Source organism: Podarcis filfolensis (assembly GCF_964270895.1).
Source record: "Podarcis filfolensis genome assembly, chromosome: 6".
NCBI lineage: Eukaryota > Metazoa > Chordata > Lepidosauria > Squamata > Lacertidae > Podarcis > Podarcis filfolensis.
Window position 1 is genome coordinate 1,270,689 of NC_139609.1, and position 17,266 is coordinate 1,287,954.

The 17,266-nt window shown below is 43.5% G+C and overlaps 1 protein-coding gene across 1 annotated transcript in view; it reads right to left on the reverse strand.

Moving 5' to 3' along the window:
- Positions 1–7,465: 7,465 nt before the first annotated feature.
- LOC310765881 (uncharacterized protein C1orf21) overlaps positions 7,466–17,266 on the reverse strand; it is a 157,489-nt gene continuing 147,688 nt past the window's right edge. Inside the window, exon 6 of the mRNA XM_083621511.1 lies at positions 7,466–7,658. Coding sequence (XP_083477637.1) covers positions 7,623–7,658 — 36 coding nt within the window. The 3' untranslated portion in view covers positions 7,466–7,622. The remainder of the gene's footprint in view (positions 7,659–17,266) is intronic.

The following is a 17,266-nucleotide window of genomic DNA, read 5'->3' on the forward strand; positions in this document are numbered from 1 at the left end:
GACTAACTCCAAAGCAGAGCCATATGCTGTAACAAGGCCCCATGCAACATTTGGCAGTGAAAACACTATGTTTTCCTGCACCCCACAAAATCAGCCCTCAGCACCCTAACTCTCAGGATCAAGATTTTGCCAAATATCACAACTGGAGAGAGACCTGTTGCATAATGTAAAAGTGCTGTCTAAAATGTATAAGATATTATGGGAAAGGGATTCCTGCGCCGAGCACTGGCAAAATGGCCCGTGCAATGTTTAGCAGTGAAAACCGCACGTTTCACAGAGCCCCACAAAATGAGCCTTTGGTGCTCTAAACCTGACGTCATCCGATTAACTCTAAAGCAGTGCCAAGCTGCGGAAAATGGCCCCCTGCAACATTTGGCAGTGAAAATAGATATATAAAAGTCAGTGCTTTATACGGTGTAGCAATGCACAAAGATTAAAGCCACGATAGCCAGCTCTGAAAAGCTGGGGTGGTTTGTGTTTTCTGAGGCATGGCCATGAGGCTTGGAGTTAATGACTTGTAACACATCACAGTCATGTTGACACCATGAATCATGTTGACACGATTTAACGCTTCTACGCATGCGCGAGTGGCGAAACACGGAAGTAACCCTTTCCGGTACTTCCAGGTCGCCGCGGGACCCAACCTGAAAAAAGGTAACATGAAGCAAATGTAACATGAGGTATGACTGTACTGGAAGAAGCAAAGATCGAAGCAATGATTCTTCAACATCAACTTCATTGGACTGGTCATGTTGTTCAGATGCCTGATTCTTGTCTTCCAAAGAAACTTGTCTTCCAAAGAAACTACTCTATTCCAAACTTCCAAAGAAACTTGTCTTCCAAAGAAACTACTCTATTCCAAACTTGAAAATGAAAAGCGTAATGCTAGTGGTCAACAAAAGAGGTTTAAAGACTCTCTCAAGGCAAATCTTTAAAAATGTAGTATAAACACCGACAACTGGGAAACACTAGCCTGCGAGTGCCCCAATTGGAGAACAGCTTTTACCAAAGGTGTCATGTGCTTTGAAGACGCTCGAACTCAGGACGAAAGGAAGTCATGTGCTAAGAGGAAGGCACGCTTGGCAAATCCACACCGTGATCAACTCCCGCCCGGAATCCAGTGTCCCCACTGTGGAAGGACGTGTGGATCCAGAATTGGCCTCCACAGTCACTTACGGACTCACTGTTAAGACCGGGTTCGCGGAAGACAGTATTACTCGGCTCCAAATGATCACCAAAGAAGAACAGTATTTGAAAGAATGGATTCCATATCCAGTGGTACCTCAGGTTAAGAACTGAATTCGTTCTGGAGGTCTGTTCTTAACCTGAAACTGTTCTTAACCTGAAGCCCCACTTTAGCAAATGGGGCCTCCCGCTGCTGCCACGCCGCCAGAGCACGATTTCCGTTCTCATCCTGAAGCAACGTTCTTAACCCGAGGTATTATTTCTGGGTTAGCATGAAGGAGGTGAGGACAGGTGACCCCACCTAGACCCAAAGTCACCCCCCCAAAGCAGGCTCAAAGCTTTTCAAAATCATTTTCTCAGCAGCTAAAAGGCATTAGCTAAGCATCAGAAGCATTTCGCTCTGCTGTAACAAAGGTCGCTTCTCAGGCTAGCTGACCTTGCCAAAAGGTACATTCAACTTGCCACTTTTCTTTGCGGGAACTGTGCCAATAGACCAAGAGAAAAGAAACATATCTTGGACACGCTGAACGCAAGGCTTCTCATCCCCCTTTCCTGGGAAGGGTGCCAAGAGTCCAAAAGAGTCCCAAGACAGGAGCTTTCTGTTCATGCTCAGGAAACTCGTCATGGGGCAGGACTCTTGAGGAGGAGGAGAAAGGGGAGGGAACTGGAAGGGGAATATAAACTCTGTGCAAATGGCTGTGAACTTGTGCTTGTTTTGTGAATCTATCACACTTGCTCCTTCTGCCACCCCGGATGGCAAATAAAGCTTTTTCTCTGAAACTATTCCTTGAGTGTCTGTTGACTCCCATTTCCCCGTCCCGGGCGCAAAGCTCTTCTCACCCGAGGCTAAAAAGGCTACAAGCAGAGTCTGTAACCTGAAGTGTATGTTAACCCGAGGTACCACTGTATCATTGAATTTGTCCATGGCAAGTCTGCGTTTATCTGCAGGTTGTTCATATGTGGTGAGTTTGTAGAAGTCTTCAGTCCAATCATAGAAGGGAGACGCATTTTTATTTTTCCAACTCACCAGTATCAGTCTTTTTGCTGTGGTAAGGGCACAGGGAGTCCACTCGTATTGCCCCTTTGTCAGGTTCCATGTGCTGGGTGTAGAATTCGAAAGGATATTTTGCTCGGTAAAGGTACATTTGGCCTCTGCGATGGGAGTCCAGCAATGAATCATTTAGCCAGTGCAATGGAGGAGGAAGAGGTTGAAAATGGGAGACTTACTGGCACCTGTAGCAGCAGCAGCAGCTGGAGCGTGGCCTGCAGTGCCACCTGGTGGCCCACCTCGGAACTTCCATGCCCACCCCAGATTTAAAGCTTTAGGCATGTGTCACACGCACACACACACACACACACACACACCCCAATAATTCACAAGCAGGAAATATCCCAAACAGCTCTTCCCCTGAAATATATTCGGAGTCGAGAGTGGATTTCATGCACTATATTCAGCTGATAGGAGCGAGGAATGAAAGTTCCCCCACAATATCTGCTTTATATACATTATTTACACAATGGGCTGCATGTGATTGGCTAATTCTGGGATTCTTCTGTAGGCAAATCAGGTTGTGGATTCACTTCCACCTGGAGCTGGATTGGGTGGCTCCTGCAGAGCAATCAGACTACTGCATTGTTCTAGAACCAATCAGACTGCTGCATGTTGGATCCTATTGTTCTAGGACCAATCAGACTGTTGCATTTTGGATCCTATTCAACTCAGTACATAACATCCCCACAAACCACCCCCAAATTTCCCAACATAGGAATAGTGTGAGTGGAGGCTGGGTGCACCACACTGGAGACCCCAGGCGGAGTAGTAGGGGAATCTCATCCTTTACTTCTACACAAGGGTGACAGGCCAAATCATCTGTCAGGAAAGCTATGGTGGCCACGATTTCGCTGAAAACCCGATGTCTTAGGATTCACAACAAAGCAACGGCAAACACCTGCTAAAGACCCCCTGAAATGGGGGGGCACCAGGGGGCGCATTGGAAGATGGCCGACAATAACATCTCTCTGACCCACATGAGGTAATTAAGAGGCTGATATGGGAGTATGCAGCCTCCCTTGCCCCCCAAGGGAATGGGGGGCACTGCCTTGCCTGCTGTGTCCATAATTCACCCCCGGATTCGAAAGAAGGGGGTGAGGGCACTAGGCACAAAGCCCTCGGGTGGGGTCGGTTCTCCCGGACGCTGTCTCTGATTGCGCACTGGTTTGCATCAGCTCCAAATAAATAATTGGATAAGAAGCAAATGCACATACTTCAAGTGAAGATCAGGAGTAAAGACTGCTAATTAATGGGATCTCTGTGACGCGGAGCGACGGGCTGGACAATAAATCAAGAGAAGACTCATCATTAAAAGATTGGTATGTCGGAGCGAAACGGAAAGGAGGGGGAGGAAGAAACTTTTCTTTTTTTGTCTTATGTGAGAACCCAATAACCCTCCCCCCCAGAGAGAAAGAATCGTTGCAAATTACTAATCACAAGCAGGAGATTAAGAACTGTGTGGAAATGAATTACTAATCAAAGAGAGGACTGGTGGGAACGTCGGGAATGGAAAGAAAGCTTTGTGACGCAGTTACAAATGGAGATTCGTTAAGACAGGCCTGCCCACAGGAGGACGAGGGGGAGGAGGACCATGGTCATCGGAATGTGAATGTATGGTTATCGGAATGTGAATTTGACCTGGCAGGGCCCCCTGAGAAAATTGATGACAGACTGGCTGGCCTGTGGAAACCAACGGACAGACTGTGGGAATGTTCTGTACGGAGGTGTGGAAATGGCGCCTGTCCTTTATGTGATATGGCTCTTGGAGAGTGTAAAATCCACACAGGATATGTTTGTTTTCAACCCGCTTGTGAAGATTATCAGAGATCACAAAGAAAGGAATATATGATAACAACAAGAAGATGAGGAAAATAACAAAGAGACTACCTGGACAGAACTGTGTAATTAAAGCAGCAGCAAGAGTGATGTTTGGATCCCTTTCGGAGCTCAAAGTATGGGTACCCCCAACAAAATTTTAAAAATTTGGCTGTATAATTTGGAACTAATGTGATTTGGAATTAATGTGATCTGATTGGCCTGTTAATAAAATTATTTTTTTTTAAAAAAAATAAAGACCCCCTGAAATGTTTGGCAGTGAAAACCCCACATTTCATGGCACCCCAAAAAATGAGCCTTTGGCGCCCTAACTCATGAGATCCCAATTTCTCCAAAAGTCAGACGTTGTTCGATTCACTCCAAAGTGGCGCCAAACACCCAGAGAATGCCCCCTGCAAGGTCTGGGGGTGAAAACACTACGTTTCACATCGCCCCACAAAATGAGCCCTCGACGCCGTAACCCACATGGTTGTCAGGGGTTGGACTCAAGAGGAATGGTGGGAGCCCCCCCCCTCTCGAGGACCTGCTCCACAACTCCAATTTATAAAGATTATAATCCAAGTTAACGAGATCTTCTTGCAATTAGAGGTGAAGAGATATGTAAAAGTCAGTGCTTTATATGATTCAGCCGCATGGTGGAGCAATACACAAAGATTAAAGAAGCCATGATAGCCAGCTCTGAAAAGCTGGGGTGGTTTGTGTCTTCAAAGGCATGGCAGCGTGGCTTGAAGTTAATGACTTGTAACACCTCACAGTCATCATCATAATATAATAATAATTTATTATTTATACCCAGCCACTCTGGGCGGCTTCCAACAAAATATTAAAATAAAATAGTCTGTCAAACATTAAAAGCTTCCCAGAACTGGGCTGCCTTCAGACGTCTTCTAAATGTCAGGTAGCTGTTGATCTCTTTGACATCTGGTGGGAGGGGGTTCCACAGGGCAGGTACCACTACCCTGTAACTTGGCTTCTCGCAGGGAGAGAACCGTCAAAAGGCCCTCAGCGCTGGACCTCAGTGTCCAGGCAGAACAATGGGGCTGGAGACGCTCCTTCAGGTATACTGGGCTGAGGCCGTTTAGGGCTTTAAAGGTCAGCACCAACACTTGGAATTGTGCCCGGAAATATACTGGGAGCCAATGTAGGTCTCGGGGGCCACTCCCAGTCACCAGTCTAGCTGCCGCATTCTGGATTATTTGTAGTTTCTGGGTCACCTTCAAAGGTAGCCCCACATAGAGTGCATTGCAGTAGTCCAAGCAAGAGATAACTAGAGCATGCACCACTCCGGTGAGACAGTCTGTGGGCAGGTAGGGTCTCAGCCTGCGTACCAGATGAAGCTGGTCAACAGCTGCCCTGGACACAGAATTGACCTGCGCCTCCATGAACACCATGAACTGAAAGGTCCTGGGGGCGTTACCCTGAGCCTCAGCCACAAGGAATGCGGAGCAGCAGAAAATGCTAACGCTGTTCTAGGTTGCATCTATGGAAGTCCAGGGTCCTGATGAAACGAAGTCAAAGTCCTACTCTCTCCTACCTTGGCCAGGCCACACCTGGAGTCCTGTGTCCAGTTCTGGGCACCATCATTTAAGAAGGGTGTTGACAAGCTGGAATGTGTGCAGAGGAGGGCAACCAAGACAATCAAGGGTTGGAAACTAAGATTGAAGAGAAACACTTGAAGGAGTGGGTAGGTTTGGCCTGGAAAAGAGGAAATTGAGAGGAGATCTGACAGCCATCTTCAAATATCTTAAGGGCTGTCACATGGAAGAGGGAACAAGCTTGTTTTCTCCTGCTCTAGACGGTAGGACCCGAACCCATGGATTCAAGTTATAAGAAAGGAGATTCCAACTAAACATTCATAAAAACTTTATGACAGTAAGGGCTGTTTGGCATTGGAACAGATTCCCACGAGAGGTGGTGGACTCTCCTTCCTTGGAGGTTACTAAGCAGAGGTTGGATGGCCGTCTGCCATGGATGCTTTTGCTGAGATTCCTGCATCACAGGGGGTTGGACTAGATGACCCTTGGTGTCCCTTCCAGCTATAAGTTTCTATGATTCTATGAAACTGATCTGAATTAATGACAGCCATCCACCAGTTTCATATGCAAAACTGCCTCCCACCCCACCCCCTTACTGATTAATATATATAAAAAATACATTGAAGTAGACAAATAATAACTTACAAAAAGGATCAATAAACGTGTCACCTTTATTATATAAACTGTTATCATAATCACATGTCAAAATTTCTTTTGTGAATGAAATAAAATGGTTTCAATCAGTTTTTAATAACCAACAATCAAATGTAGAGCTTGGGGTACATTTAAACATGGCTTAGATCAATTCCCCAGATGTTCAGTGTCCAGGGGTTCAGTGCCTGGCACCCAGAAACTCATGGCAAAGGGGAGTCTGGCACCAAGTAACTCATAACATTTCACTTCCTTGCAACCTAAGGAAAGCTGTTGATTGGCAGAAGACACTGGGCAGAAACAGAAGGAAACAGGGGGATGAGGAGGTCTAAGGGTGAAGTCCTGCTCCTGTCCATCATAATAATGGACAGATTATTACAGGATGTTGAGAAGGGTCATTTTTTACTATTAATTGAGAAACAGCAGCCATAGTCTAGGCCAGGAGTGTTTTTCCTTGGTGACACCGCCATGTTGAAAAGTGTGTTTCATTTCATTTATTACGGCCATAGGCCCATACAGGTAAAAACAACACATAAATAGCAGCTTGAAAAGTGTGTGTTTGCAAGGTGTTTCTTGTCCTGTCCAGAAATGCACCGTGCTGGATGAAGCCAGCTCTAGATCCTTCCTAAATAAATAAAATAAAAACCCACTGGAAGATATATTTGAAAAATTAATGTTAAGGGGAACAATTCACATTGTTAAGCAAGGTAGCTAAAGCAACAGGGTCAGGGCCTCCATTGTGACACATCCCCCTGCTGAGTGACTTGGCTGAGAACTTTGGGAAGAGCAACTATCTGAGGATAGTTCAGGAGAAAGGAGGTGGTTTGTGAGAAGTAATGATGTTTTCCGGCAAAATGAAGATTTCTTCTTCTTCTTGAGTGTAAGTAGGATGTCTAATTCTTTCTGCATTCTGCTTCTTTTGCTCTCCCTCAAGATATAGAAACATAGGGCAGTAAGGCAGATCTGGAAAAAGCCTAGGTAAAGGTACAGGTACCCCTGACCGTTAGGTCCAGTCACGGACGACTCTAGGGTTGCGCGCTCATCTCGCTCTATAGGCTGAGGGAGCCGGTGTACAGCTTCCGGGTCATGGGGCCAGGATGACTAAGCCGCTTCTGGCGAAACCAGAGCAGTGCACGGAAAGGCTGGTTACCTTAGTTATATTATGGGAAATGATATATAATGAAATGAAAAAAATGTTCAAAATAACTCTTGTTAAAAAACCAGAAGCCTTTTTATTAGGAATTATAGGTACCAAATCCCAAAGGACCAGAGGAAATTGTTCATGTATGCTACAATGGCCACCTGGATGTTACTAGCCCAGAGATGGAAGGAAGAGACAGTCCCGTCCAGAGAAGAATGGCAAATCAAGCTGATGGACTATGCCAAAATGGCAAAATTATCTGGGAATCAAGAAGACAAGAAATTTTAAAAAGAATGAGAAATGTTTATGATGTATATATAAAATCACTGTAAACAGGTCACAACATTAGCAGGATTTTAAATACACTTGTAACAGAAAATATAGATAACTTCTTGTTGTTGTTTAGTCGTTTAGTCGTGTCCGACTCTTTGTGACCCCCTGGACCAGAGCACGCCATAGATAACTTAGGAAAATGAAAAATTGGAGAAGTACTGATATGCAGTTGAAAATAGAACCAAAAGGGCCCATGGAAGGAGGGAAGTCAGGAGATTCAGAGTAATCTTGATATCTGGATTTTCTACTGTTCTATGCTTTTGCTTATATTTTTTGAAAATCAAATAAAAAAGATTATATATGTGTGTGTGTCCCTTCATGGATCACTGCCTTGCCATGGTGAAGGGGCTTGAAGAACTCAAAGAAGCTATGAACTATGCCGAGCAGGGCACCCAAGATGAACAGGTCATAGTGGAGAGTTTTGACCAAACGTGATCCACCTGGAGGAGGAACCGGCAAGCCACTCCAGTATCCCTGCCAAGAAAACTCCATGGACAAAGACAACAGGCATATAAAAGTTATGACGCTGGAAGATGAGCCCCTCAGGTCGGAAGGCGTCCAACATGCTACTGGGGAAGAGCGGAGGACAAGTACAAGTAGATCCAGAGCTGATGAAGCAGCTGGGCTAAAGCCGAAAGGATGTTCAGTTGCGGATATGCCTGGAAGCGAAAGGAAAGTCCAATGCTGTAAAGAAAAATATTGCATAGGAACCTGGAATGTAAGAACCATGAACCTGGGTAAGTTGGATGTGGTCAAAAATGAGATGGCAAGAATAAATATTGACATCCTGGGCATCAGTGAACTAAAATGGACGGGAATGGGTGAATTCAGTGTGGATGACCATCATATCTACTACTGTGGGCAAGAAACCCGCAAAAGAAATGAAATGGCCCTCATAGTCAACAAAAGAGTGGCGAAAGCAGTACTGGGATGCAATCTCAAAAATGATAGAATGATCTTGATACGAATCCAAGGCAGACCTTTTAACATCACAGTAATCCAAGTTTATGCACCAACTACTGGTGCTGAAGAAACTGAAATTGACCAATTCTATGAGGACTTACAACACCTTATAGAAGTGACACCAAAGAAGGATGTTCTTCTCATTATAGGGGATTGGAATGCTAAAGTAGGGAATCAAGAGATAAAAGGAACAACTGGCAAGTTTGGCCTTGGAGAGCAAAATGAAGCAGGGCAAAGGCTAAGAGTTCTGTCAAGAGAACAAGTTGGTCATCACAAACACGCTTTTCCAACAACACAAGAGACGACTCTACACGTGGACATCACCAGATGGGCGCGATCGACTAAGGGCGGATTCCCTCCGAGCTCCGGAGGGAATCTGCTCAGTAGGGGACGGGTCCTGCCGCGGCGGCGACGCGGGGACCCTCAGAAACCACAGGCGCTGAAGCCTGTGGACCTGGTGACTCGGCGGGCACCATTTGTGCCCCCCGACCCGTGAAGGAGCCCTTTTAAAGGCTTCGGAACGGGGGACAGGGAGCGGCGCAGTGCTGTGAGTCGACTGCTTCCCCTACGGAGTGAAGCCGCATGCCATGGTCGGAGAGCGCTGACTTCTTCCTTTGAACATTTGGACTAAAAGTAACAACCCGTGAGTAATACGGAAATTGGACTTTAAATTTCTTTTTCGGATTTGGCACGAGCGGGGAAGGCGCAAAGAGGAAGTCCGTCTCCCCGTCCTGTAAACATTTTAAAGCAAGGACTAGATAACTAAGGTTGAGAGAACACCTTCTTTTTGAGAGGATAAAGTAATTAATTTCACGTTTTGGCAGTATAAGTGAATTTGCTGGAGGATAACAGTTAATTTTGAGAGTGGAACCGTCACCCCCCCCCCAGGACCCGGGAGCGATCCGTGAGAGAGCCTGTTGAAGAGACATAGAAGACTTTGACAGCTGTCAAACTAGCTGTCAAAGTTGGGGGGGGAAAGAGAACTTTGTTTCTGTTACCTGTGCTGGTTATATTTGTTACATTCAGGGAATAAATTGTTTAAAATAAAGAGGAAAAGTTAATTTGACTTTTGGATTGGAACTGGAAGGATTACTAAGTAACCAGAACTCCTCTAGAGGGGGCTCTGGGACATTACAAGAATGGCTGCAAGTGGAAAAATACTGACTGAACTGGAAAGGGCTTTCCTCCTCCTGGGAAAGTTACAAGAACAAAGCAATGTTTTGGCTACAAATGTCACAACATTGAATGAAACAGTAAATAAACTTGCTGAATCTGGAAGGGACTTGATTCAAGTCTTTGTATCTGAACAAAAAGTTTTTGTAGCTGAACTAAAAATCTTTGCAGCTGAAGAAGAAAAGAAATTTGAGAAATTTGAGAAAGTGGGGAAAGAGATACATGACAATTTAGAGGGAAAGGAAGGAGGAACTATAATGCCGCAGATGATTAAGGAGAGCCAGAGGCCTGCTAAGATGGATATAAAGGAAAACAAGAATGAGATTATGAAAATCTGGTTTGAATGGAAGAATGAGGAATGGAGAGATCTCCTCATGTGGAGATCTGAAGACTTATGGATTACAAACTTGACTAAAGTGGAAACTGGAGTTTCTGGGACATTTGGACTTAAAAGAAGTAAGAAACAAGATTTGGACTACACTTTTAAATATGGAGGTCTGGCTGGAAGAAATATGGACCTTATTGGGACAGAGCTTCTCCGAGATTTGGTGTTTAATATAAAGGATTATCAAAAAAACCGGCAGAGAGGAATTGAGAAAGAATTAAGAGCCTCGGATGTGAGGTCACCAGGCTGACTGCAGATAGACTGATGGACATTTGTTGGAGTTCGAAACCGGGAAAGGCGGGGAGTGGGGCTTTGGGAATCCAAAGGGTGTACAATTATACTTTGTTTTTATGTATTTTGTTTTGCTACTTATATTAAAATGGGGAACTCGTGAAAGGGAATTGGGGTCAACCTTAGAAAAAGATATTAAGAATAATTACTGATGCATAAAGACTGGGGTTTATGTTAAAATTGGTTAACTAAAATGAATTAAATATAATAAGGTAAAATTTGGGGATAAGAACTTGCTGAACTAAAAATTGAATTGGAATACAAGAAGGGGAGGTGTGGGGAAGTCAAGGAAATATGTTATTGAAAGAAAGGAATGCAATTATATGTGTGTTTTTTATTTTTATTTTCTTTATTTTTTGAAAATTTCAATAAATATCTTTTTTTTAAAAAAGGAGAAGATCAGTCTACATCCCAATCCCAAAGAAGGGAAGTGCTAAAGAATGCTCCAACTACCGCACAATTGCACTCATTTCACACGCTAGCAAGGTTATGCTTAAAATTCTACAAGGAAGGCTTAAGCAGTATGTGGACCGAGAACTCCCAGAAGTGCAAGCTGGATTTAGAAGAGGCAGAGGAACCAGAGACCAAATTGCAAACATGCGCTGGATTATGGAGAAAGCTAGAGAGTTCCAGAAAGACATCTACTTCTGCTTCATTGACTATGCAAAAGATTTGACTGTGTCGACCACAGCAAACTATGGCAAGTTCTTAAAGAAATGGGAGTGCCTGATCACCTCATCTGTCTCCTGAGAAATCTCTATGTGGGACAAGAAGCTACAGTTAGAACTGGATATGGAACAACTGATTGGTTCAAAATTGGGAAAGGAGTACAACAAGGCTGTATATTGTCTCCCTGCTTATTTAACTTATATGCAGAATTCATCATGCGAAAGGCTGGGCTGGATGAATCCCTAGCCGGAATTAAGATTGCTGGAAGAAATATCAACAACCTCAGATATGCAGATGACACAACCTTGATGGCAGAAAGTGAGGAGGAATTAAAGAACCTTTTATTGAGGGTGAAAGAGGAGAGTGCAAAATATGGTCTGAAGCTCAACATCAAAAAACGAAGATCATGGCCACTGGTCCCATCACCTCCTGGCAAATAGAAGGGGAAGAAATGGAGGCAGTGAGAGATTTTACTTTCTTGGGCTCCATGATCACTGCAAATGGTGACAGCAGCCATGAAATTAAGAGACGCCTGCTTCTTGGGAGGAAAGCAATGACCAACCTAGACAGCATCTTAAAAAGTAGAGACATCACCTTGCCAACAAAGGTCCGTATAGTTAAAGCTATGGTTTTCCCAGTAGTGATGTATGGAAGTGAGAGCTGGACCATAAAGAAGGCTGATCGCCGAAGAATTGATGCTTTTGAATTATGGTGCTGGAGGAGACTCTTGAGAGTCCCATGGACTGCAAGAAGATCAAACCTCTCCATTCTGAAGGAAATCAGCCCTGAGTGCTCACTGGAAGGACAGATCGTGAAGCTGAGGCTCCAATACTTTGGCCACCTCATGAGAAGAGAAGACTCCCTGGAAAAGACCCTGATGCTGGGAAAGATGGAGGGCACAAGGAGAAGGGGATGACAGAGGACGAGATGGTTGGATAGTGTCTTCGAAGCTACAAACATGAGTCTGAACAAACTGCAGGAGGCAGTGGAAGACAGGAGTGCCTGGCGTGCTCTGGTCCATGGGGTCATGAAGAGTCGGACACGACTAAATGACTAAACAACAACAACATATGTGTGTGTGTACACACACATACTCCCACAGTCCCAACAACATCTGGAGACCCAAGTTAGAGAACGGCTGGGCTACATGACAGGCAGCCATTCTGCAGGGTTTCAGGAAGGAGTGGGAATTGAACTCAGGACCTTTTGCATTCAAGGCAGGTGATGCAGGGGGTGGGGGTGGTTTCTAGAACCATAAGGTCAGCTGCAAATAATATCTCCCGCTTTGGAAAAACATTTGTAGTTATTAAAACACAGAGACACAAGCACACGTGGAGCAGGCCAGCCCCATCTCTGAAGAGGTGCTGCTTCCAGTCTGATGGAGAAGGTTCTTCAAATGCAGCTAGAAGCCAAGCCGGCCACTGGGCTCACGGACACGCTTGTTTGCTTGGCCCGTGCTTTCCAGGCGTGGGTCTGAGAGGATTTGCTTTTCCCTGGGAAAACCTGCCACTGAATGGGAACAAGCTGGGTACTGACCCCCACAATCCTACTCTTTACTAATCCCCAAAGGTGGGACAATATTTTAAAAACAAACATCATGTCCTTGGAAGAGTTGCAAGGACATTGTTGAACAATTCTGCCCTGAGGACTAAGGACTCAGCTGTGCAGCTGCAAATAAAACGTTTTAAGTGCAATATACAATGTGACACTAGATGACGATGGTGAGCCTTATGGAAAATTAAATGTTTTTTAAAACACTAAAAATGCATTTTCAGAACGGTTTTTATACATGTTCCACGTAAGATAAAACTGCGGGAAATGGGCGAAATGGCAGGAGCAAGCTGAGCTGGGTGCTAGGAAGGCGGCTGGAGTTTGGAGGAACATAGGAAGCAGTATCAACTACGACGGCTGCTCTGTCAACGTCTGCACCCTTTGGTCTTTGCTGGCCCCGGCCAAGAATTGCACCCAGGAACTTCTGCATGCAATAAAGCTTTGCAGCAGAGCTGCGCCTTGTGTTGTCCCAGAGAACTCTCATCCTCCTTCAGGGGTCTCCATGTTGCTCTGGGTTCTGCTAGGAATATCGAACAGAATATGTATAAAAGGATAGGTAACAATGCACTGCATGGCCACACACACTAGTGAAAAGGCCTCAAATATGTACATGAAAGAAGATGGAATTAAAAACTCTGAAAAAGAAGTAGCCATGGAATTAATCAACAAGGTTCTCTGTCTCCATTTCTTCTCCACAGTGGCTAGGAAAGCAGTTTATGGAAAGACAGTTTCCTCTTTGCTTAGCAAATAGCCAGAATTCTGTCTGTTGAATGGAAGGAATGCCTTCTATTCCTGTCAGAGATCTAGAAAGTTCCAACCTGTGCACACTGCTGTTCTTAACACCCTGCAGTTCTGCCCAGGATTGACTGGCTTAAAGGCCAGGACCCCATCCTCAGGAGGCAGCTGAGGGATGATGGAGCAGCAATATTGGTTCTGTGGTAATTGGTGTAAATAGTTGCAAAGTAACGTAATGCCAAGCCGTCAAGAAGGGTCCATAGCTGTGTGGTACCCAAGCAGAAGGCTCCAGGTGCCTTGGAGAGTTGTTGGCCATCACCACCAACAATATCAGGCTAGATGGACCAAAGATGTGGATTTGTGTTGGGCATCTTCATACATTCCTGAATTCATCACCTACCCACACAACAAGGACCATGAAAAATACTTAGTTCTTTTCTTGGTACTCAAGTCTCACCATTTCTTTAATTTTTTTTAAAAGGGTACGTACATAATTGACTATTAACACATTTGTTACCTTTTCTATGTCAAAAAGGTGTTTTAAAAACACAAAACCTTATCACACGAGACAAGATGTGGAGTCAATACAGTGTGTGTCCCCGCTCTGCACCCACAGGCAACCTGAGCTCCAGTATGATTTTTAGACTGGGTCTCATGGGAAATACACTATTGAACACAAAAATGTAATTTGTGTCTGCTTGCCTACCCTTGTGCAGTCTAAATGGGTATTGCAAAAGCAAATCAATTACAATTTACAAATGTTTCTATTCATACACACTCTAAACATCTTATAATTACGTCCAATTAGTCAGAGACTTGCAGCACACAAGCCCTGCTATATTCATATTCCTTATTCTCAGCTGCAGCCACAGTGTGGCAGTATTTTAATGCCAATGAAAGTGATAATCCAAAATAGATTAATTTGGATGATGGGTTTTTACGTCTTTGGTGTATCCTCGAGGAAATTTAAATTAAAGTGAAAGAACTTTGGTGTTTGCTTACTTAGTTTCAAAGTTTTGGGTCCTAGATTGTTGTGCTCATGTGCTTTCTGGTTGCTGGATGTGGTTTTAAGCATCATTATAAATTAACTAACTCAAACAGCTGTTAATTCCTCTCAACACTTTCTTCCTTTCCAGCACTGCAATGGGCAATGCAATTTCTCTCCCCCCCCCCCAATTCACCTTTATTGGGGGGTTTTTACAACAGAAATGCTTTCTTATGCAGTTTCAATTTCTTGTTGATGTACTAATGCTTCTAAATCAGAAAAAAATGTTCTGTATCATTCAACTTACTGATGTTCTAATTACCTCTGACTTACCTCCCCTTCTTACTTGCTTCCTTTTGAGTTCTTGGTTGAATGCATATCATTGTGAATCTAGATTGTTGATAACCAGCTTAACTGCTACTTTTTGATGTTTCTAATTACAAGAGTTAATCTAAACCAGTCAAAAATTTTAATTCTCTGCAGTGGTATTTCAGGAATTGTTTGAATGTATTCCAATCTTTGCTAAATTTTTGTTTCACTTGGTCCCTTATCTTGTCCTGTCAATGTATCCATCTCAGCATATTCAATCTTTTATTGATGGTATTGTCTCGCTTTTCCAGTTTTGTGCAATCAAAACTCTCGCTGCCGTGGTGGCGTACATAAATAATTTCTTTAGCTCTCTTGGGATCTCCCTCCCAATAATCCCTAAAAGAAATGCCTCAGGTTTTGGGGGGAATGAGATTTTAAACATCTTTTTCAACTCATTATAAACTGACTCCCAAAATTCCTTCATTCTTTTACAGGTCCACCATACATAATACATTGATCCCTCCTTACATTTCCAGCAACGATTTGAATTATTTTTGTACATTATCGCTAATTTCCTCGGTGTTATATACCAGCGATAGAAGACCTTCATGTAGTTTTCCTTAACAGAAAAACAAGCTGTAAACTTAAGATCTTCCCTCCACAGTCTTTGCCAATCTGAGAGTTGTATGTTATGACCTAGATCTCTTGCCCACTTTATCGTGGCAGATTTTATCTCCTCATCCTTCACCAACCATTCTAATAAGATTTTATACATTTTGGACAGTGTTTTATCATCAATGTATATCAAGTCTCTTTCAAACCTTGAAAGTTCTTTGTTAAAGCCCCTTTTTTATCTTGTTTGAATAGGTCATGTATTTGGTGGTACTGTAACCAATTAGTCACTCTACTTTTTATTTCTTCAAAATTACTGAGTTTTAATTGGTTACCTTCTTCACAGAGAATTTCTTTATATGTAACCCAATCATTCATCATGTTAACCTTTTTTTACTGTCATGGCTTCCGTCAGCGACAACCACCAGGGTGTCTTTTGTTCCAAGATACCTTTGTTTTTTAACCAGACTGAGTATAGGGACCTTCTTATTACATGATTCGTAAAATCTCTGTGGACTCTCGCCTTGTTATAACATAAGTAAGCATGCCAACCAAAACAATTGTTAAAGCCCTCTAGGTCTAGTATGTCAGTGTTCTTCAATACTAGCCATTCCTTAATCCAAGATAGGCATGCACATTCATGATACAACTCTAAATTTGGCCGTGCAAAACCTCTTTCTCTGCCATCCATCAATAATTTATAACTTATTCCCGACCTCTTGCCCTCCCAAATAAATCTTGTTATATCTTTCTGCCAGGTCTTAAATTGTTTTACACTGCCCACTACTGGGATGGCTTGAAACAGAAAAAGCATTTTAGGCAACACTTTAATTTTTATTGTGGAGAGCCTACACCAGAATGATAATCTTAACCTGTCCCATATTTTCAAGCTTCTTTTTATCTTCTTCCAAATTGGTATATAGTTGTCTTTATATAGATTTATGTTCTTTGCCAATATCCAGATTACTATATATTTGATTCTTTTACAAATTGTCAGTCCTGTAAGTTGTTGTAGTTCTCTTCTATCCTCTTCTCTCATATTTCTTACTAACATTTTTGTTTTTTCTTTATTGAGTTTGAAGCCTGCGACTAACCCAAATTCTGTAATCTTCTCTATCACTATTGGCATGCCTTCTTTTGGGTTTTCCGTTGTTATTGTCAGGTCGTCGGCAAAGGCTTTTACTTTAAAAGTCTTATTTTCGACAACTATACCCCTTATGTTCTTTTCTTTTCTGATGTTCGTATTCAGAATTTCCAACACCAAAATAAGTAACAGTGGGGATAAAGGACACACCTGTCTTGTACCTCTCTTAATATTACAGTTTTCCGTTAGATTTGTTATTTATAACTAGTTTAGCTATTTGTTGTGAATATATTGCATTTATAGGTAAAGGGACCCCTGGCCATTAGGTCCAGTCATGACTGACTCTGAGGTTGCAGCGCTCATCTCGCTTTATTGGCCGAGGGAGCCAGGGTACAGCTTCCAGGTCATGTGGCCAGCATGACTAAGACGCTTCTGGCGAACCAGAGCAGCGCAAGGAAACGCAGTTTACCTTCCCGCTGGAGCGGTACCTATTTATCTACATGCTTTTGAACTGCTAGGTTGGCAGGAGCAAGGACCGAGCAATGGGAGCTCACCCCATCACAGGGATTCGAACCGCCGACCTTCTGATCGGCAAGTCCTAGGCTCTGTGGTTTAACCCACAGGGCCACCCGCATCCCTATTTATACCTTTATAGAAATTCTCTCCCACTTCTATTGTCTTCATCCCCCCCCCATTAACCTCCAGGAGACGTTGTCGAATGCCTTCTCGGCATCGATTAACAACAATGCCACCTGTTTTTCATTTCTAACTAGAGCA